Here is a 21497-nt window from a genome sequence, read left to right on the forward strand (position 1 = left end):
AAAATCCCCTTAAAATCCCCCAAAAAATAAATCCCCTTTAAACCCTCCCAAAACTCCCCAAAACCTCAAATTTACCCCAAATTTTTTCTCATTTTTTAAAATATTAAACCCATTTTTTCCCCAAAAAAAATCCACTCCGAGTTTATTTTCCAAATTTTATTTCCAAACTCCCAAAAAAACCTTAAAAAAACCCAAAAAAAAGGGAAAATAAATGGAACTTTTTCACATATTTTTGGGTTTGGAGATGATTCCGTCGGGATAATGTTGTTTGAATTGGGCGACGACGTCGGGGTCCAGCAGGTGGATCCCGTCCAGTTGGTTCCCCAGAGTGATCCTGGAAAAAAAAAACCCAAAAAATTCAAATTATTTCTCAAAAATTTATATTTTTTATGGGGAAAAATAATTTTAAAAACCCCAAAAAAATCCAGATTAAAAACGTCCAAATTTTGATATTTTTTGTGGAAAAAAAAACCCCAAAAAATTCAAATTAAAACCTCAAAAATTTATATTTTTAATGGGGAAAAATAATTAAAAAAAAACCCAAAAAATTCAAATTATTTCTCAAAAATTTATATTTTTTATGGGGAAAAATAATGAAAAAAACCCCCCAAAAAATTCAAATTAAAACCTCCAAAATTTGTAATTTTTATGGGGAAAAATAATGAAGAAAAAACCCCAAAAAATTCAAATTAAAACCTCTAAAATTTATATTTTTATGGGGAAAAATAGTTTAAAAAAAACCAAACAAAACACCAAAAAAAATCTGGATTAAAAAAGGCCAAAATTTGATATTTTTTGTGAAAAAAAACCCTTAAAAATCTGGATTAAAAACGCCCAAATTTTGATATTTTTTGTGGAAAAAAACCCTAAAAAATCTGGATTAAAAACACCCAAAATGTGATATTTTTTTGTTGAAAAAAAAACCCCAAAAAAATCCAAATTAAAAACACAAAATTTACAATTTTTATGAAAAAAAAAAAAATTTAGGTAAAAAAAGTAAATCAAAAATCGAAATTTAAAACCTCAAAAGTTATAATTATTATGGAAAAAAAAATCAAAAAATTCAAGTTAAAAAAACCCAATTCATTAAAACCCTGAAATTTTATATTTTCTATGAAAAAAAAACCACAAAATATTCTAATTAAATAAAAAAAGCTCCAAAATTTGATAATTTCAATGTAAAAAAAACCCCAAAAAATCAGATTAAAAAAAGGCCCCAAAAATTCATATTAAAACCCCAATATTTGATCATTTCTTTAAAAAAAAAAATCACATTAAAAAAAACCCAAAAATCCACAAAATTTGATATTTTTAACCCCAAAATTCTTTTGTTTCTCTGTAAAAAATCAGAAAAAAATAATAAAAAAAAAAACCCAAAAATTAAAATCCGCATTAAAACCCTTAAAAATTTTAAATTTTCACAAAAAATAAATTAATAAAATAAATTAAATTTTATTTACCAATTGGGCTGGACGTTGTGGGGCCGCCCGAAAAGTTCGATTTTCCTCGTTCCCGGCGAGAGCCGCTCGATCATCCCGTAAATCTCGTCCGGTTTGTGGCTCGTCGAACGGACCTGGAAACGAATTTCACACAAAAAAAAATTAATTTTAGGAAAAAAAAAAATTTATAATTTTCTTTAAATTTTTTTCGAATTTTTTTTGTGGTTTTTTGGGGTTTTTTGGTGGATTTTGTGAGGGGGATTTGGGTTTCCCGCCGTTTTCTGAGGGGGTGGAGCCGTTTTGAGGTGACCCCGCCCCTTTCTGAGGTGTCTCCGCCCCTTTCCCGCCATTTTATGACGTGGCTCCGCCCCTTTCCCACCCGTTTCCCGCCATTTTCTGAGGGGATGGCGCCTTCTGAGGAGACTCCGCCCTTTTCCCACAGTTTGAGGTGGCTCCACCCCTTTCTAAAGTGACTCCGCCCCTTCTGTTTTCTAAGGTGACTCCGCCCCTTTCCCGCCATTTTTAAGTGGCTCCACCCCTTTCCGGGTTGGCTCCGCCCCTTTCTCGCCATTTTCTGAGGGGGTTTGGCCGTTTCCCGCCATTTTGAGGTGGCTCCGCCCCTTTCTGAGGTGACTCCACCTCTTTGAGGTGACTCCGCCCCTTTCCCGCCATTTCCTGAGGGGTTTTATCCATTTCCCGCCATTTTGAGGTGGCCCCGCCCCTTTCTGAGGTGACTCCGCCTCTTTGAGGTGACTCCGCCCCCTTCCCGCCATTTCCTGAGGGGTTTTATCCATTTCCCGCCATTTTGAGATGGCTCCACCCCTTTCTGGGTTGACTCCACCCCTTTGCCGCCATTTTCTGAGGGGGTTTACTCATTTCCCGCCATTTTCTGAGGGGGCGGTGCCATTTTGAGGAGACTCCGCCCCTTTCTGGCTTGACTCCGCCCCTTTCCCGCCATTTTCTGAGGGGTTTTTACCATTTCCCGCCATTTTGAGGTGGCCCCGCCCCTTTCTGAGGTGACTCCACCTCTTTGAGGTGGCCCCGCCCCTTTCCCGCCATTTTCTGAGGGGTTTTATCCATTTCCCGCCATTTTGAGGTGGCCCCGCCCCTTTCCCGCCATTTCCTGAGGGGGTTCCGTCACTTCCCGCCTTTTCCTGAGGTAAATTCCCTCATTTTTCATCCTTTTATGAGGTAATTTTGTGATATTTTAGTGTTTTCTGAGGTAATTCCTTCATTTTTTCACCATTTTACCAAATAAATTTCCGCTATTTCACCATTTCCTTCGTTTTTCACCCTTTTGTGAGGTAATTTTTTAAATATTTGGGCGTTTCCTGAGGGAAATTAGTCATTTAAATCTCTAATTTTGGGGTTAAATCTCCAATTTTGGGTCAAAATTTGAGGGGTTTGGGTTAAATCTCCACGTTTTGGGTTAAAATTTGGGGGTTTTGGGGTAAAATTTGGGGTTTTAGGGGTAAAATTTGTTGTTTTTGTCTCACCTCGGCCACGATGACGTCGCAGTCGAGGCCCCGGTTGAAGCCCTGGGGGTTCCCCTTGACCCCGACCTGGAAAAAAGAAAAAATTTGGGCATTTTGGGGTGTTTTTAGAGGATTTTGGGGTGTTTTGGGGTGAATTTTGGGTGTTTTGGGGTGAATTTTAGGGATTTGGGAATAAATTTGGGGGATTTTGGGTGTTTTGAATGAATTTTGGGGGTTTTTTTTGGGGTAGATTTTGAGAACTTTGGGTGTTTTGGGGGTGGATTTAGAGGATTTTTGGGATTTCTGGGTCGATTTTGGGGGTTTTTTGGGTCCCAATTTTATGATTTTGGGATTTTTGGGCTCCCGAATTTCGTGATTTTGGGTTCTTTGGGGTCCCAAATTTTGGGATTTTGGGATTTTTGGGGTCCCAAATTTTGGGATTTCGGGTTCTTTGGGGTCCCAATTTTTGGGGTTTTGGGAATTTTGGGGTTTTGGGATTTTTGGTCTCCCAAATTTTGGGATTTCGGGTTATTTGGGCTCCCGAATTTTGGGATTTTGGGTTCTTTGGGGTCCCAAATTTTGGGATTTTGGGATTTTTGGGCTCCCGAATTTTCGGATTTTGGGTTATTTGGGGTCCCAAATTTTGGGATTTCGGGTTCTTTGGGGTCCCAATTTTTGGGGTTTTGGGAATTTTGGGGTTTTGGGATTTTTGGGCTCCCGAATTTTGGGATTTTGGGTTATTTGGGGTCCCAATTTTTGGGGCTTTGGGTTCTTTGGGCTCCCAAATTTCGTGATTTCGGGTTCTTTGGGGTCCCAAATTTCGGGATTTTGGGATTTTTGGGTTTTTGGGATTTATTTTGGGGTGTCCCGTACCAGGCAGTGCTCCTTGCCGTGGTTCAGCCAATGGCCCGTCCGGCCCGTCCGGATGATTCGCTGCAGCTGATTCGTTTTCACCCAAATTATTTCATCCACTCGCTCGTACCTGGAGGAATTTTGGGGTTTGGAGAATTTTTGGGGATTTTTTGGGATTTTTTTTGGGATTTTTCGGGATTTTTTTGTGATTTTTTAATGATTTTTTGGGGGATTTTTGGAGGATTTTTTTTTGCAGATTTTTGGGGATTTTTTGAAGATTTTTTTGAGATTTTATTGGGGATTTTTTGAAATTTTATTGAGGATTTTGGGGATTTTTTTGAGAATTTTTGGGGTTTTTTGGGGGATTTTTTGGGATTTTTTGAGGAAATTTTGGGGATTTTTTTGGGATTTTTTTGGTGATTTTTTAATGATTTTTTTGGGATTTTTGGTGGATTTTTTTTTGCAGATTTTTGGGGATTTTTTGGGATTTTTTTGAGAATTTTTGGGGATTTTTTGAGATTTTATTGGGGATTTTTTGCAGAATTTTGGGGATTTTATTGGGAATTTTTGGTGATTTTGAAATTTTTTTGGGGGGCATTTTTGGAGGATTTTTTTTCAGATTTTGGGGGATTTTTGAAGACTTTTTTTTTGAGACTTTATTGGGGATTTTTTGAGATTTTATTGGGAATTTTTTGAGATTTTATTGAGGATTTTGGGGATTTGTTTTTGAGAATTTTTGGGGATTTTTTTGAGGATTTTTGGGGGAATTTTTGGGAATTTTTCGTGGATTTTTTTGGGATTTTTGACTTTTTTTTTTGGAGAATTTTGAGGGATTTTTTGGGGGGATTTTTTGAGAGTTTTTGGCGGTTTTTTGGAGATTTTTGGACAATTTTTTTTTATTTTTTAGGGAGGGATTTTTGGAGGGTTTTTGGGGGATTTTTTGGAGAATTTTGGGGGATTTTTTTGGAGGATTTTTGGGGGTTTTGGGGGAATTTTTGGAGTTTTTGGGTTTTTTTGGGAGGAGATTTTTTGGGAGATTCTTTGAGAGTTTTTGGGGTTTTTTGGGGGGATTTTTTGAGAGTTTTTGGGGGATTTTTGGAGAATTTTTTGGGGATTTTTTTTGAGGATTTTTGGGGGAATTTTTGGGCGACTTTTGAAAAATTTGGGGTTTTTTTTTTTTAAGAATTTTTGACTTTTTGGAGGGGATTTTTGGAGAGTTTTTGGGGTCAATTTTTGGGTTTTTTGGGGCGGATTTTTTGAGAATTTTTGGGGTCGATTTTTGGGTTTTTTGGGGGGGGATTTTTGGAAAATTTTGGGGTTTTTTGGGGGGGATTTTTTGGGGTTTTTGGGGGGATTTTTGGACACTTTTTGGGGTTTTTTGGGGGATTTTTAAGACCCCCAAACTCACCCCCAGAGGTTGAGACACTCCCGGCCCAGCTCCATGGCCCTGGAAATGGAGAGAAAATCGGGGTTTTGAGAGGAAAAAAATGAGATTTTTAGAGAGAAAATTTGGGGGTTTTGTGGGGGGAAAATTGAGGATTTTGAAGATGAATTTTGGGGTGAATCCCGTGGAATTTTTTGGGGTAAATTCAGCCGGATTTGTGGGATAATCCTGAGGAATTTTGGGGCAAATCCCAACAAATTTTGGGACCAAATCCCAATGAATTTTTGGGGTAAATCCCACCAAATTTTGGGGTAAATTCAGCTGAATTCTGACAGATTTTGGGGCAAATCCCAACAAATTTTGAGGCAAATCCCGACAAATTTTGGGGGTGAATCCCACCGGATTTGGGGTGAATCCTGCTGGTTTTGAGGAACGATCCTGACGAATTTTGGGGTGAATTCTGCTGGATTTAGGGGATGATCTCAATGGATTTTGGGGCAAATCCCATCAAATTTTGGGACCAAATCCCAATGAATTTTGAGGTAAATCCCGACAAATTTTGGGGCGAATCCCATCGAAATTTCCAACGAATTTTGGGGCAAATCCCGACCAATTTTTTGAGGTAAATTCTCACAAATTTTGGGGCAAATTCCAACAGGTTTTGGGGGAAATCCTGATGAATTTTGAGGACAAATTCTGACAAATTCTGGGGCAAATCCCAATGGATTTTGGGGAGGATCCTGATGAATTTTGGGGCAAATCTTGTCAAATTTTGGGGCAAATCCCAACGAATTTTCCAACGAATTTTGGGGCAAATCTCGACGAATTTTGGGGCGAATCCTGGCAAATTTTGGGACGAATGTTGACAAATTTTGGGGCAAATCCCGACGAATTTTGGGGCAAATCCCCGACGAATTTTCCAACGAATTTTGTGACAAATCCCGACTAATTTTGGGCGCCGCCCCGCTGTGTTTTGTGGCTGTTTCCGACCTCCCGGTGACCCAGAGGAAGAGGAAGCCCTCGTCCTGCAGGACGGGGATGTTGAGGCGCCGCATCTCGTCGTCCGTCAGCGTCCCGTAGGGCAGCTCCATGTGGATGTCCCAGGGCGGATCCGCCATCACCACGGCGAACTTGCCCAGGATGGAAACGTCCAGGTAACGGATGTCGCAGCAAATCCACTGGGAAAAGAAGGGGAAAATTAAAAAAAAAAAAAAAAATTAGGTGAAAAATAAAAAAAAAAATGGGGAAAATCGGGGTAGGAATGGGGGAAAATGGTGGGAAAGTGACACAGAAAATGGTGGGAAAATGACTCGAAAAATGAGAGGAAAAAATTCAAAAATTGGTGGGAAAATGTCTCAGAAAATGGTGGGAAAATGACTCGAAAAATGAAAGAAAAAAACTCAGAAATTGGTGGGAAAATGACTCAGAAAATGGGAGGAAAAAATTAAAAAAAATGGCGGGGAAATGTCTCAGAAAATGGTGGGAAAATGACTCGAAAAATGAGAGGAAAAAATTCAAAAATTGGTGGAAAAATGGGTCAGAAAATGGTGGGAAAATGACTCGAAAAATGAGAGGAAAAAATTCAAAAATTGGTAGGAAAATGTGTCACAAAATGGCGGGGAAACGTCTCAGAAAATGGCGGGAAATAAATCACAAAATGGCGGGAAAATGGGTCAGGAAATGGCGGGAAAATGATTCGAAAAATGAAAGAAAAAAACTCAGAAATTGGTGGGAAAATGACTCGAAAAATGAGAGGAAAAAAATTCAAAAAATGGTGGGAAAATGTCTCGGAAATTGATGAGAAAATGGCTCAGAAAATGGAAAAAAAAATCAAAAAAAAAGGTGGGAAAATGTCTCAGAAAATGGTGGGAAAATGACTCGAAAAATGAAAGAAAAAAACCTCAGAAATTGGTGGGAAAATGACTGAGAAAATGGTGAGAAAATGTGTCACAAAATGAAGGAAAACACCTCAAAAAATGGTGAAAGTTTTGTCAGAAAACGGCGGAAAAATGTCACAAAAAATGGTGGGAAAACGGTGGGAAAGTGTCGCGGAAAATGTGAGAAAAATGGCGGAAAATGTTGCAGAAAATGAAGGAAAAAAATCAGAAAATGGTGGAAAAAAACGTGTCAGAAAATGGCGGAAAAACGTTTCACAAAATGGCGGGGAAATGTCTCAGAAAATGGCGGGAAATTAATCACAAAATGGCGGGAAAATGGGTCAGAAAATGGTGGGAAAATGTCGCAAAAAAGGAAGAAAAAAAACCCCAAAAAATGGTGGGAAAATGACTCACAAAATGGGAGGAAAAAAATTTAAAAATGGTGCAAAAATTGTCAGAAAATGGTGGGAAAATGTCCCAGAAAATTGTGGGGAAATGAAGAAAAAAAAAAAAAAAATTTGTGACATTTTAACTGGAATTTTTGAGAGCTTTTTAACCAAAAATTTTGGGAGTTTTTAAGCAAAATTTTGGGAAATTTAAATCACGATTTTGGGGCTGTTTAAAAATGAATTTCAGGATATTTTGGGGGATATTTATTTTTCAGGAATTTTAACCAAAATTTTGGGGGAGTTTTAACTGGAATTTTTGAAAAGATTTTTTACCAAAATTTTGGAAATTTTAACTGTGATTTTTTCAGAGGTTTTTAACCGAAATTTTGGGAGTTTTAACCCAAAATTTTGGGAGTTTTACCTGGAATTTTTGGGACATTTTAACTGTGATTTTTGAGAGGTTTTTAACCAAAATTTTGGGACATTTTAAGTGGAATTTTTGAGAGTTTTTAAACCAAAATTTTGGGGATTTTAACTGCGATTTTGGGAAATTTTAACTGGAAATTTTGAGAGGTTTTAACCAAAATTTGGGGAGTTTTAACCGGAATTTTTTAGAGATTTTTTATCCAAAATTTTGGGAGTTTCACCTCGGAATTTCTGAGACATTTTTATGAAATTTTTGAGAGATTTTTATGAAATTTTTGAGAAACTTTTCTGAAAATTTTGGGCGTTTTAACCGAAATTTTGGAGACTTTTACCCGCAATTTTCGCCCCATTTCGACAACCAATTCCAACCTTTTTTCTGTGACGTCCACCCCCGAATTTTAACCCCCAAAAACCCGATTTTTTAACAGAAAAACTTATAAAAATTTGATTTACTTGAGGCGGGAAAAGCCGATCGGCGCCGGCGTCGGGCGGGGGGCCCCGGGGCGGGGCGGGGGGCGGGGCCTGGTCTCGGCCACGCCCCTGGGCGGGGCTCCGGGGGGGCGTGGCCGGGCAGGCGTCGATCTCGTAGTGAACGTATTTACAGGTGTCCATGTGGAAACAGGTGTTGAGGAAGGAACAGTCGCCCAGAGACTCGTCCGTGTGTTTGTTGATGATTCTCCTGGAAAAAAATAAAAAAATTTAATTTATTTGGGGTGAATTTTGGGGGAATTAAAATGAATGCGGGTTTAAAACCCCCGAAAATCGTGTGAAAAGCCTCAAAAATTAAACCCCACAAAATGGGGATTAAAACCATCAAATTTGCATTAAAATCACAATATTTTGATTAAAATCCCCCCAAAGTTTTGATTAAAACCCCCCAAAATTCATTGATAAAACCCCTCCAAAAGAAATCACAATTAACCCCCCAAAAATCACTTTAAAATCCCAAACCACGGAATTAAAACTCCCATAATTTTGGTTAAAATCCCCAAAATTACATTAAAACCCCAAAATTCATTGCTAAAACCCCCCAAAAATCTCATTAAAACCCCTGAAAAAAAATCTCATAAAAATCACAAAAAAGTCTTCTTAAAACCCCCAAAAACTCACATTAAAACACCAAAAAAATTTCACATTTAAAAACCTCCCAAAAAATCACATTAAAACCTCCAAAAATTCACTTAAAATCACCAAAAAAATCTCATTAAAATCTCTCAAAAAGTCAAAATAAAACCCAAAAAAAATCACGTTAAAACCCAAAAAATCACATAAAAATCACCAAAAAAATCACATAAACCCCTCAAAAAATCACATAAAAATCACCAAAAAAATCACATAAAATACATCAAAAAATCAGATAAAAATCACAAAAAAACCCCCCAAAAATTACATAAAAATCACCAAAAAATCACATAAAAACCACCAAAAAAACCACATAAAAATCACCAAAAAAAATTACATAAAAATCACTAAAAAAATCACATAAAAATCACATAAAAATCACCAAGAAATCACATAAAAACCACCAAAAAAATCTCATTAAAATCTCTCAAAAAATTAAAATAAAACCCAAAAAAAATCACATTAAAATCACTAAAAAATCATATTAAAATCCCCCAAAAAAATCTCATTAAAATCCAAAAAAAAATCACATTAAAACCACAAAAAAAATCACATAAAAACCACCAAAAAAATCACAGAAAAATCACATAAAAATCACATTAAAAATCACAAAAAAATCACATAAAAACCCCCAAAAATCCCAATAAAAGCCCCAAAAGTGAATTTCTCCCCGGCTGACCGGAAGTGCAGCCTGCGGCAGGGCCTGTCGGCGCCCGAGGCGCGCACACACTCCTCCTTGGTGCCGTGGTCGCAGAACTCCTGCACCTGGGCCCGGCCCCGCGACCGGAACTTCTCCACGATCGACTGTTCCTTGGCCGTCGTCGTGTTGAGCAGCTCCAGGATCTCCTGGCTCACCTGGGGACAGGTGGGGACGGGGCGGGGCTTCTGAGGGACGGGCTCCGCCCACTGACTTACGGCTCCGCCCACTGGCTTCAGCCCCCGCCCACTGACTTCCGGCTCCACCCACTGGCTTCAGGCCCCGCCCACTGACTTCCGGCTCCGCCCACTGGCTTTAGGCTCCGCCCATCGGATTTTGGCTCCGCCCACTGGTTTTTGGATCCGCCCACCATTTTTAGGCTCCACCCACTCTGAAGTTTTACCCACCTTTGGGCTTAAACCGTGAGCTTGAAACCCCGCCCACCGCCCTCAAACCCCGCCCACCGCCCTCAAACCCCGCCCACCACCCTCAAATCCCACCCACCAGCCTGAAACCCCGCCCACCGCCCTCAAACCCCGCCCACCGCCCTCAAACCCCGCCCACCACCCTCAAACCCCGCCCACCACCCTTAAACCCCACCCACCACCCTTGAACTCTGCCCACCCCCCCCTAAGCCCCACCCACTGTCTTTGGGCTCCACCCACTTTCTTTAGGCTCTGCCAATCATTTTTAGGCTCCACCCACCTTCAGGCTCCACCCACAACTTCAAAACCCCACCTTAAACCCCTCTGAAACTCCACCCACCCTCTTTAAGAGTCGCCATCTTGAAACCCCATCTCCATCTTGAAGCCCCGCCCTCTTTAGCCGCCATCTTTAAATGCCACCATCTTGAAATGCCGCCATCTTGAATCCCCACCATCTTGAAACCCCGCCCTCTTAAGCCGCCATCTTGAAACCCCGCCATCTTGAAACCTCATCTCCATCTTGAAACCCCGCCCTCTTAGCCCGCCATCTTTAAAAGCCGCCATCTTGAATCCTCACCATTCTGAAGCCCCGCCCTCTTAAGCGGCCATCTTGAAACCCCGCCCTCTTAGCCGCCATCTTTAAAAGCCGCCATCTTGAATCCCCCTTTCGAAACCCGCCATCTTCAAACCCCACCCATTTTTAAACCCCGCCCACTCCCCCCAAAAGCCCCTCCCCTTTTCCCTCCTCACCTTCTTGCTCTGCTGCTCCTTGGTGGACTGCTGACTCAGCAAGCTCTCGATCTCCAGGTCCACGTCCGACGCCGCCGCCCTCCGGCACCTCTTGGCCGAGTCCTTCCCCTCCCCGACCCCTCCCCCGGCCCCGCCCCCTCCGGCCCCGCCCCCTCCGGCCCCGCCCCCCGGCCCCGCCCCGTCCCTGTCGCTGCCCGAGGTGACCACGCCCGTCATGGCCGACAGCTTGGAGTGGTCGGCGCAGGTGACGAGGGTGGGGCCGTCCTGGAGCAGCCCCCGGCGCACCTCGATCAGCTCCTGGGCGGCGAATTTGTGCAGGAGGCTCTCCACGGCGCGGAGCGTCACCTGGGAGTCTGCCTGGGGGGAGAACACACCTGGGTGCACCTGGGGACACACCTGGGATACCTGGGGACACCTGGGGACACCTGGGGACACACCTGGGGACACACCTGGGGACACACCTGGGGACACACCTGGGATACCTGGGGACACCTGGGGACACACCTGGGATACCTGGGGACACCTGGGGACACCTGGGATACCTGGGATACACTTGGGTACACCTGGGGACACACCTGGGGACACCTGGGGACACCTGGGGACACACCTGGGGACACCTGGGGACACCTGGGGACACCTGGGATACCTGGGGACACACCTGGGGATACCTGGGGACACCTGGGGATACCTGGGGATACCGGGGGGGCAACTGGGAGTCAACCTGGGAGGGAAAACACACCTGAGGACACCTGGGGATACACCTGGAGGGCAACTGAGAGGGAAGAAACACACCTGGGTACACCTGGGCACACCTGGGAGTCACCCTGAGAGGGAAACAGGGCACCTGGGCACACCTGGGGGGCAACTGGGGGCAACTCAGGATACCTGAGGGGCACCTGGATACATCAGGGGGGCACCTGAGAACACCTGGATATACCTGGGGACACCTGAGGAATACCTGGGGGCAACTGGGGAACACCTGGGGAACACCTGAGAGTACCTGGATACACCTGGGGGATACCTGGGAACACCTGAGAGAAAATGGGGAGTACCAGGATTCACCTGGGCACACCTGGGGTGGTACCTGGGAGTACTTGGGAACACCTGGATACACTTGGGAGGTACCTGGAGTGTACCTTAATACACCTGGGGGGCACCTGGGGGCACTGGGGAACACCTGGGGGCAACTGCGGGGTACCTGGATACACCTGAGGGGCACCCAGGGGTACCTGGATACACCTGAGAACACCTGGGGAACACCTGGGGGTGGAGTTTGGGGGCCACAGGAACACCTGGATGCGTCCCCGTGTGTCCAGGTGTGTCCTGGGTGTGTCCTCACCGCCACCAGGTGTGCACAGGTGTGTTCTGGGTGTGTCCTCACCGCCACCAGGTGTGCACAGGTGTGTTCTGGGTGTGTCCCCACTGCCACCAGGTGTGCACAGGTGTGTTCTGGGTGTGTCCTCACCGCCACCAGGTGTGCTCAGGTGTGTCCCCAGGTGTGTCCCCCCATACCCAAATATACCCAGGTGTATCCCAGGTGTTCCCAGGTGTCCCCAGGTGTATCCCCTCCATACATAGGTGTGTCTCCCCCATACCCAGGTGTATCCCAGGTGTCCCCAGGTGTCCCCAGGTGTGCTCAGGTGTGCTCAGGTGTCCCCAGGTGTGCTCAGGTGTGTCCCCCCCCATACCCAGGTGTGCTCAGGTGTATCCCAGGTGTCCCCAGGTGTGCTCAGGTGTGTCCCCAGGTGTGCCCAGGTGTGCTCAGGTGTGTCCCCAGGTGTGTCCCCCCACACTCAGGTGTCCCCAGGTGTGCCCAGGTGTGCTCAGGTGTGTCCCCCCCATACCCAGGTGTGCTCAGGTGTATCCCAGGTGTCCCCAGGTGGCCCCAGGTGTGTCCCAGGTACGTACCTCACTGATGGCAGCACAGATGGTGGCGGCGTCGGTGGGCAGGGGCAGGGCCAGGTCCGACAGGTGCAGGAGGAGGCGCCCCAGGTGTGTTCAGGTGTATCCCAGGTGTGCCCAGGTGTGTTCAGGTGTATCTCCTCCATACCCAGGTGTGTCCCCACCATACCCAGGTGTGCTCAGGTGTGTCCCCAGGTGTGTCCCCCCACACTCAGGTGTCCCCAGGTGTGCCCAGGTGTGCTCAGGTGTGTCAGGTACGTACCTCACTGATGGCAGCGCAGATGGCGGCGGCGTCGGTGGGCAGGGGCAGCGCCAGGTCCGACAGGTGCAGGAGGAGGCGCCGCTCCAGCTCCGGGTCCGGCTCCCCCGGGACCCCCTCGGGACCCCCCGGAGGGGAGGGGGCTCCGCAGGGGGCGGGGCCAGCGGAGGACACGCCCCCCGGGGCGGGGCCGAGGGAAGGGGAGGGGCCGGAAGGGGCGGGGCTGCCGGTGCGGGGGGGCGTGGCCAGGGACAGCTCATGGCGAGGGTCTGGGGGGGGGAAATGTAATTAGTGTAATTAAGACTCTTAATTAATCTGTTTGTTATACCCAGGTCTTAATTAAGCTCTTAATTAACCCCCGGTTCATTATTAGTCATTTAATTAATTCTCCTTCTTAATTAAGCTCCTAATTATCATCTTAATTAACCCCCATTCTTGGATAACCCCTTAATTAACCCCCACTCATTATTAGCCCCTTAATTAGCCCCCATTCTTAACCTCCCTAATTAACCCCTAACCCCTCATTACTGCCCCTAGTTAACTCATTAACCCAACTAATTAACCCCTGACCCCTCATTAACCCCATTAATTAGCCCCTGACCCCTCATTAAGCCCCCTGTTCCCTCATTAACCCCCCTAATTAACCCCTAACCCCACATTAACCCTCCTAATTAACTCATTAACCCCCCTAATTACCCCAACCCCTCATTAACCCTCCTAATTAACTCATTGACCCCCCTAATTAACCCCTAACCCATCATTAACCTCATTAATTAACCCCTGGCCCTTCATTAACCCCCCTAATAAACCTTTAACCCCTCATTAATTAACCCCCCCAATTATCCCCGGGCCCCTCATAAACCCCATTAATTACCCCAACCCCTCATTAACACCCCTAATTAATCCCTGACCCCTGATTAACCCCGTAATTAACTCATTAACCCCCCCTAGTTAACCCTTGACCTCATTAATTAACCCCTAACCCCTCATTAACTCCATTAATTACCCCCTAACCCCTCATTACCCGAATTAATTACCCCAAGCCCCTCATTAACCTCTAATTACCCCTCATTAACCGCATTAATTCCCCCCTTTCCCCTCATTAACCCCGTTAATTAACTTTTAACCCCTGATTAAGCCCATTACTTCCCCTCATTAACGCCATTAATTGACCTTTAACCCCTCATTAAGGCCATTAATTAACCCTTTCCCCTCAGGCTCGCTCCCCCCGTGTCGCCCTCACCGCCGGCCCCGAGCGGATCGTGTTTGCGGCGGCGCTGGAGCCGCTCCCGGAGCGAGTCCAGCTGCTTCTTGTGCGCCTGGATGGAGCTCCAGGTGTCCGACATGGCCCCGAAATCGCGATTTTTCTGTCGCGACAGAGCCCGGACCGAGACCCTCCCTCAGGATCTCCCGCCGCCGCCTCACGGCTGGAGCGGAACCGGAAACGAGGGGGCGGTGCCGCCATTGAAACCGCCGACGCCATTTTGACTAAGGGCAACTCCCATTGTTTTCATTGGTGGCGGCCGCCATTTTGAGAAGGGGCAGAGCCACCGCCGCCATTTTGAGTATGGGCAATTCCCATTATTTTCTATGGCGGCCGCCGCCGTTTTGAGCAGTGGCAGCGCCGCCCCCTCACACTCCTCACACACTTATAATTTCCTTTTTTAAAACCAGGGAGTTCCCGTCCTGCCGTTCCCACGCGATCCGCGTTTTTCCCGGCGTTCTATTTAAATAAAAAAACCGGCGGCGTTTTGGGCTCCGCTGAGGGAACAGAGGCGACCGCCGCCATTTTGAACCCGGGCAGTCCCCGCGTTGTTTCCATGGCGACCGCCGCCATTTTGAACCCGGGCAATTTTCCCGCGTCCCGTTGCCACGGAAACTCCCGCCATTTTGAGTAAAGGCAGATCCTCCATTGTTTCTATGGCAACCGACGCCATTTTGAAGCCAGGCGATTTCCCCCCCCACGGCGTCTCGTTGCCATGGCAACCGCCGCCATTTTCCCGCCCTGGACCCCCCCAAATATCTCCCCAAAATCCCCTCAGAAACACCAAAAATCCCTTCAAGGTCCCCCAAAATCCCCTCAGGGTCCCCCAAAACCTGCAAATCTGTCCCCAAAATGTCCTCCAAGACCTAAAAAATCCCCACAGAGTCCCCAAAATCCCTTCCAGGACCCAAATCCCCAAATCTCACCCAAGAAAACCTTCCAGGACCCCCAAATTCCCCCCAAAAAAACCTAAATTCTGTTCAAAACTTCAAAATATATTCAGAGACCCCCAAAACTCCCCTCAGAACCTGCAAATCTGCTCCCAAAACCCCAAAATTTTTCCCAAAATGCCCTCCAGGACCTTCCAAAACACCAAATCCCCCTCAGAGCCACAAAATTCACCTGAAAATTCCCCCAAATCCTCTCAAATTCCCCCAAAATCAGCCCCAAACAACCCAAAAATTCGCCAAAATCCCCTCAGAGTTCCCAAAATCCCCCCAAAATCCCCCAAAAAACCAAAAATCTCCCCCAAAACTCCTCCCTCTGTGGGCGCCGCCATCTTGCTTGTGGGCGCCGCCATCTTGGTTATGGGCGCCGCCATCTTTGTTTTGGGTGCCGCCATGTTGCCCGGCAGCTTTTTGGGGCAATTTTTCTCATTTTTGGGGGTTTTTTTTGTTTTTTTCCCCCCTCAAATCACAAAGGATCAGCCCAAGGCTTTATTCGGCTTCTACAATGGAGCAAATTAGGGAATTTTTTTGGGGGGGGGGTTTATGGGAATTTTGCAATTTCTGAGAGGAATTTTTGTAGTTTTCTAACCCGTTCAAATTCCTAAATTATTCCCCCGAAGTTTCGGGGTTGTCGGTGGGAGTCGGGCTCCGGTTTGGAGAACCCTGAGGGGAGAAAAAAAAATAGGAAAGTCACAAAAAAATTAATTATTTTGGGGTTTTATCTTAATTTTGGGGGAAATTTGGGGGATTTTGGGGCTCACCTGGATTCTCCCTTTGGGGTTTTCGGGTTCTGCCGCCATTTCAGGGGGGTCTGACCCCTCCATTCTTTCGTCCTCCTCCTCCCCCAGTTTGGGATTTTTGGGGGCGGGGCCGGGCTGGCCACGCCCACACACCTGGCACAGGTGAGGGAGCCCCGAGGCCGGGGGGACCCCGCCCGAAACGGGGCAATTCCCGCCCAGAATGGGGCAATTCTCACAGGAAATTGGGGAATTTCCAACCAAAATCACAGAATTTTCACCCGAATTTGTGGGATTCCCACCCGAGTTTGAGGAATTTGTACCTAAAATTGAGGAATTTTCACCAAAAATTGAGGGATTTTTTCCCAAAATCGAGGAATTCCCACCCAAAGCGGCCCCTGGAAGGTTCTGGAAGCCGCCCTGGCCGGAGGGGGAGGGGCAGGAATCGGGAAATTCCAATTTTCCCGCCAAATCCTGGAGCTTGGGGGTCCCGGAGGGGGCGTGGCCAGAGGGTTTGGGGGCGTGGTCAGAGGATTTGTGGGTGGGGCCTGGGGAGGGCGTGGTCACCTCGTTGTGGGCGGGGCCAGGTGGGGGCAGGAGGAGGAGCCTGGGGAAGGGGGCGTGGCTTGGGCCGAGCTCTGGAGCGCCGGGATTGGCCGGAGGGGGCGTGGCTGGAGCCTGGGGGGGCGTGGTCACTTCTGGAGGGACCTGCGGAGTGACCGGAGTGACCGTGAGCTTGACCCCCTGACCCCAACCCTGACCCCCTGACCCCACCAGTGACCCCACCCACATCCCCCTGCCCCTCCCCCCTCTCACCTGGTGGCCGCCTCCATCCCCGTCCCCTCTCGCCGTCGTCGTCCCCGTCGTTGCCGTCCCCGCGCCGCGCTCGCGGTGCCGCCTCAGGTGGGCCTTGAGGCTCCCCCGGGTGGCCAAACGGGCCCCGCAGAGGCCGCAGCGGAACGGCCGCTCCCCGGGGAGGATCCGCCGGGCCACGCCCCCCGGGGCCTTCCCGCACTCCCCGCAGCCAAAACGGGGCGTGGCCACGGCCGGGGGGCGGGGCGGGGCTGGGGGAGCCAATGGAGATGGCCTTGGACTCAACGATGGTGAGGAACCCAACGTTGACGCCATCGATGTTGACCCCATCGACGTTGAACCCAACGATGACGTCGGACCCAACGATGATGAGGAACCCAACGTCGGACCCAACGATGGCGTCGAACCCAACATTGGACCCAACGGTGACCCCTTCGAAGAACCCAACGACGATGAAGAACCCAACTTTGACCCCGTTGACGTCGAACCCAACGCCGAACCCAACGATGACGAAGAACCCAACGTTGGACCCAATGACGATGAAGAACTCAACGTTGGACCCAACGATGACGACAAACCCATCTTCGACCCCATCGAAGGCGTCGAACCCAACGTTGGACCCAACGATGACGAAGAACCCATCGTTGACTTCAACGTTGACCTCTTTGACCCCAACGATGACTTTGAACCCAACGTTGGACCCAACGTTGACTCCTTTGACCCCAACGACGGCGCCGAAGCCAACGTTGGACCCAACGACGTCGAAGAACCCAACGCCGACCTCAACGTCGACCCCGTCGACCTCAAGGAGGTGACGGAGCCCCAGGTGGAGGCCAAGGCCACGGCGGCGATGCCGGAGGGCGGCTGTTTGGCCAAGGGGGGGAACAGCAGGAAATGGGGGCCCGGGGGAGGCTTTTGGGGCGTCTCCAGAGCCCCCAGGAGCAGCAGCTGCCGACAGATGTCCTGGGTCAGCTGCATCTGCAGGAGTTGCCGTTGCTGGAGCTGCCGAAGCTCCTCCAGGATCAGCCGAAGTTCCGGCGGCGACGGAGGGGGCGGGGCCACGGCCGGGGGAGGGGAGGGCGGGGACGGGGCTGGGGGAGAGGAGAGAGATGAAAATAAAACCTCAGAGATCTCGAAATCGGAGGTTTTCACCTCATAATTGGAGTTATTCGGACTAAAGTTGCCAAAATTCGGAAAAATTCGGTGTTTTTCGCCCCCAAAAATCATCATTATTTGCTCCAAAATTGTCATTATTTGCGCCAAAAAACATAATTATTCGCCCCAAAATTCGAGTTGTTTGGATCGTAATTATTCGCCCCAAAAATTTCCAGTTGTTCACCCCAAAATTGTCATTTTTCACCCCAAAATTCCAATTGTTCACCCCAAAGTTGTCACTATTCACCTCAAAAATGAAATTATTCGCCCCAAATCTGGAATTTTCCACCCCAGAATTGCAATTATTTGCCCTTAAATTGTTATTTGCCCCAAAATCGGCATCACTGGCCCCGAAATAAAAATTATTCACCCCAAAATTATAATTCACCTCAAAATTAAAAAATTATTTGCCCCAAATTTGTCATTATTCACCCTAAAATTGTAATTGTTGAACCCAAAATCATAAATATTCACCCCAAAAATTTATTCTTATTCACCCTCAAAGTCACTCCTGAAATTTGGGGTTATTTACTCCCAAAATCACTTTTTTAGCCCCAAATCAACATTTTTTACCCCCAAAATCCCCATTTTCCCCCCAAAAAATCCATTTTTTTTCCCCAAATCCCCCATTTTTTAACAAAATCCCCATTTTCCCCCTCAAAATCAGCGTTTTTTTCACCGTAAAATCCCCATTTTTCCCAAAACTTCTGCGTTTTCCCCCTCAAAATCCCCTTTTTTCCTCATAAACCCTCTTTTTTTCCCAAAAATCTCAATTTTTCCTCTCACAAATCCCCGATTTTTCCCTCACACATCCCCGTTTTTTCCCCAAAATCCGCATTTTTCCCCCCAAAATCCCCATTTCCCCCTCAAAATCCCCGGCTTTTCCCCCAAAATCCTCATTTTTTACCCAAAATCCCCATTTTTTCCCCCCAAAATCCCGATTTTTCCCCTCAAAACCCCCACTTTTTTCCCCAAAACCCCCGGTTTTTTCCCCAAATTCCCCTTTTCTCCTCACAAACCCCCATTTTCCTTCACAAATCCCCATTTTTCCCCGTAAAATCCCCATTTTCCCCCCCCAAATCCCCGATTTTTCCCCTCAGAACCTCAGTTTTTTCCCCAAAATCCCCATTTTTCACCCAAAATCCCCATTTTTTCCCTCACAAATCCCCGATTTTTCCCACACAAATCCCCGTTTTTTCCCCAAAATCCCCTTTTTTCCCTCACAAATCTCCATTTTTTCCCCAAAATCCGCATTTTTCCCTCATAAATCCCGGTTTTTCCTCCCCAAATTCCCTTTTTCCCCCCAAAATACCCTTTTTTCCCTCACAAACCCCGATTTTTCCCTCATAAATCCCGGTTTTTCCTCCCCAAATTCCCTTTTCCCCCTCACAAATCCCCGATTTTTCCCCAAAATCCGCATTTTTCCCCCCAAAATCCCCAAATTTCGGGTCCCTCTCACCTCCGGGCTCGGCCATGGCGGGGGGGAGGGGGTGGTGGTGGGTGGTCCCGCCGGAAGTGACGTCACTGGGGTCCCGCCGGAAGTGACGTCACCGAGGGGCGGGGGTCGCGACAGGGCGGTGACGTCATCGCGCGGAGAGGGCGGGAAATCGAATTTTCGGGTAAAAAAAATTGATTTTTTTAGGGAAAAACGGGGATTTATGAGGGAAAAAAGGGGATTTATGAGGAAAAAAGGGGATTTATGAGGGAAAAAAGGGGATTTATGAGGAAAAAAGGGGGTTTTGGGGGAAAACTCCGGGATTTTGGGTTAGAAAAGGGGGAATTTTGGGGGAAAATTGATATTTTGGGGGGGAAATGGGGATTTTTGGGTAAAAATTGGGGATTTTGGGATAAAAATGCGAATTTGGGGTAAAAAATTGGGACTTCTGAGGGAAAAAGGGGATTTTGGGGGGAAAATGGGAATTTTTTGGGGGAAAAAATTGAATTTTGTGGGAGAAAATGGAGTTTTTTGGTGGAAAATGTGGGTTTTTTTGCGGGTGAAACGCAGAAATTTGGGTAAAAAAAGGGGATTTTTGGGGAGAAAAATGAAGATTTTTGGGGGAAATGGGAATTTTGGGGTAAAAATGGGGATTTTGGGTAAAAAATTGGATTTTGGGAGGCTAAAAAGGAATATTTTGGGGAAAAATTGAACTTTGCGGTGGAAAAAAATGGGGATTTTTGGAGAGAAAATGAAGATTTTTGGGGACAAAATGGGAATTTTGGGGGCAAAAAAAGGGACATTTTAAGGGAAATGGATTTTTTTTGGGAAATGGGAATTTTTTGGGGAAAAATGGGAATTTTTGAAGAAAAAAAAATCGGATTTTGGGCGGAAAAATTCAATTTTTTTGGGGAGAAATGGGGGTTTTGGGGGGAAAAAAAAAGGATTTGGGGGTTCTGAGTAAAATTTGGGGAATTTTGGGGCACTGGGAGGGAACTGGGGGTTGTACTGGTTTATACTGGTTTGTACTGGTTTATACTGGTTTATATTGGTTTATACTGGTTTATATTGGTTGGTTTATATTGCTTTATATTGGTTTATACTGGTTTGTACTGGTCCATACTGGTCTATACCAATCCCATCGTGCCGCCCAAAGAGGCCACGCCCCCCAGCGCGCGCTGACCACGCCCACCCCCGGCCTGGGCGTAATTTGGGGCAATAAAAGTGTTTTTTTTGGGATTTCGGAGTCGTGAATGTGGCTCTGGGGTGGGCGGCCATGTTGGGTCTGGGGGCCGCCATCTTGGATTGGGGTCTATGGGGGCCGCCATATTGGATTGGGGTCTACGGGGGCTGCCATATTAAATTGGGGTATATGGGGGCAGCCATCTTGGATTAGGATATACGATGGCAGCCATGTTGAATTGGGGTCCATAGGGGCCTCCATATTGGATTGGAGTTTATGGATGCCATGTTTGGTTGGTATAAGGGGGGCAGCCATCTTGGGCTGGGATCCATGGGGGCGGCCATCTTGGATTGGGGTGAAGGGCAGCCATGTTGGATTGGGGTATCCAGAGCCTCCCACATTGGATTACTGTAAGGGGCAGCCATATTGGATGGCGGTAAAAGGCAGCCATGTTGGATTGGGGTATCAGGTGTGGCCGTTTTAAATTGGGGCCCGTGGGGGTGGCCATCTTGGATTGAGGTATGAGGGCAGCCATATTGGATTGGTGTCTGTGGGAACAGCCATATTGGATTGGGGTCCATGTTGGGCGTGTCCCACCCTCCCCTCAGCAATCCCCGCCCCCTCCCCCTTCACCCCAAGAAAAACACACTTTTGGGGGGGCGGGGCCTGCCGGCGCCCCTCCCCCCTCACACTCTTTACAAACATCCGTCCTTTAATCGTTATCTCGAGGTATCAAAATTAACCGAGAGGGGGGAGAACAGGAGATGGGGGGAGGGGCCGTGGGGGGAGGGGACACGTGAAAAGGAGGGGGCGGGGCACAAAAAGGGGGTGGGGGGAGGGGGGCCCGAACTAGGGGGGTCCTTTGTGTGGGGGGAGGGGCCACGACAACACGAGCACGGCGGGGGGAGGGGCAGAGGAGGAAAAAAGGGGCGTGTCCGCGGCCACGGGGGGGAGGGGGGAGGGGCG

At 47.3% G+C, this 21497-nt stretch overlaps 1 protein-coding gene across 1 annotated transcript; it reads right to left on the reverse strand.

The window, feature by feature from the left end:
* Positions 1-44: 44 nt before the first annotated feature.
* Positions 45-14429, reverse strand: METTL3 (methyltransferase 3, N6-adenosine-methyltransferase complex catalytic subunit). Its single transcript, XM_083882184.1, has 11 exons — positions 14241-14429; positions 13001-13266; positions 10837-11193; positions 9644-9819; positions 8296-8521; positions 6141-6328; positions 5175-5213; positions 3788-3896; positions 2936-3001; positions 1461-1573; positions 45-334 (listed from the first exon to the last, which is right to left on the reverse strand). The coding sequence occupies exons 1-11, from the start codon at positions 14341-14343 to the stop codon at positions 223-225; spliced, it is 1755 nt and encodes a 584-aa protein (XP_083738310.1). The 5' UTR covers positions 14344-14429; the 3' UTR covers positions 45-222.
* Between the last annotated feature and the right edge of the window lie 7068 nt (positions 14430-21497).

The sequence above is a fragment of the Zosterops lateralis genome, assembly GCF_965231275.1.
Source record: "Zosterops lateralis genome assembly, chromosome: 38".
Lineage (NCBI taxonomy): Eukaryota > Metazoa > Chordata > Aves > Passeriformes > Zosteropidae > Zosterops > Zosterops lateralis.

Excerpts from the sequence above, each read along its gene's own strand:
- METTL3 (XM_083882184.1), bottom strand. The coding sequence starts at position 14,343 with ATGTCGGACACCTGGAGCTCCATCCAGGCGCACAAGAAGCAGCTGGAC. Across the intron at positions 11,194-13,000 it reads TCTGCGCTGCCATCAGTGAG|GCAGACTCCCAGGTGACGCT; the intron begins GTACGTACCTGA and ends TTCTCCCCCCAG. Across the intron at positions 3,897-5,174 it reads GAGTGTCTCAACCTCTGGGG|GTACGAGCGAGTGGATGAAA; the intron begins GTGAGTTTGGGG and ends AAATTCCTCCAG.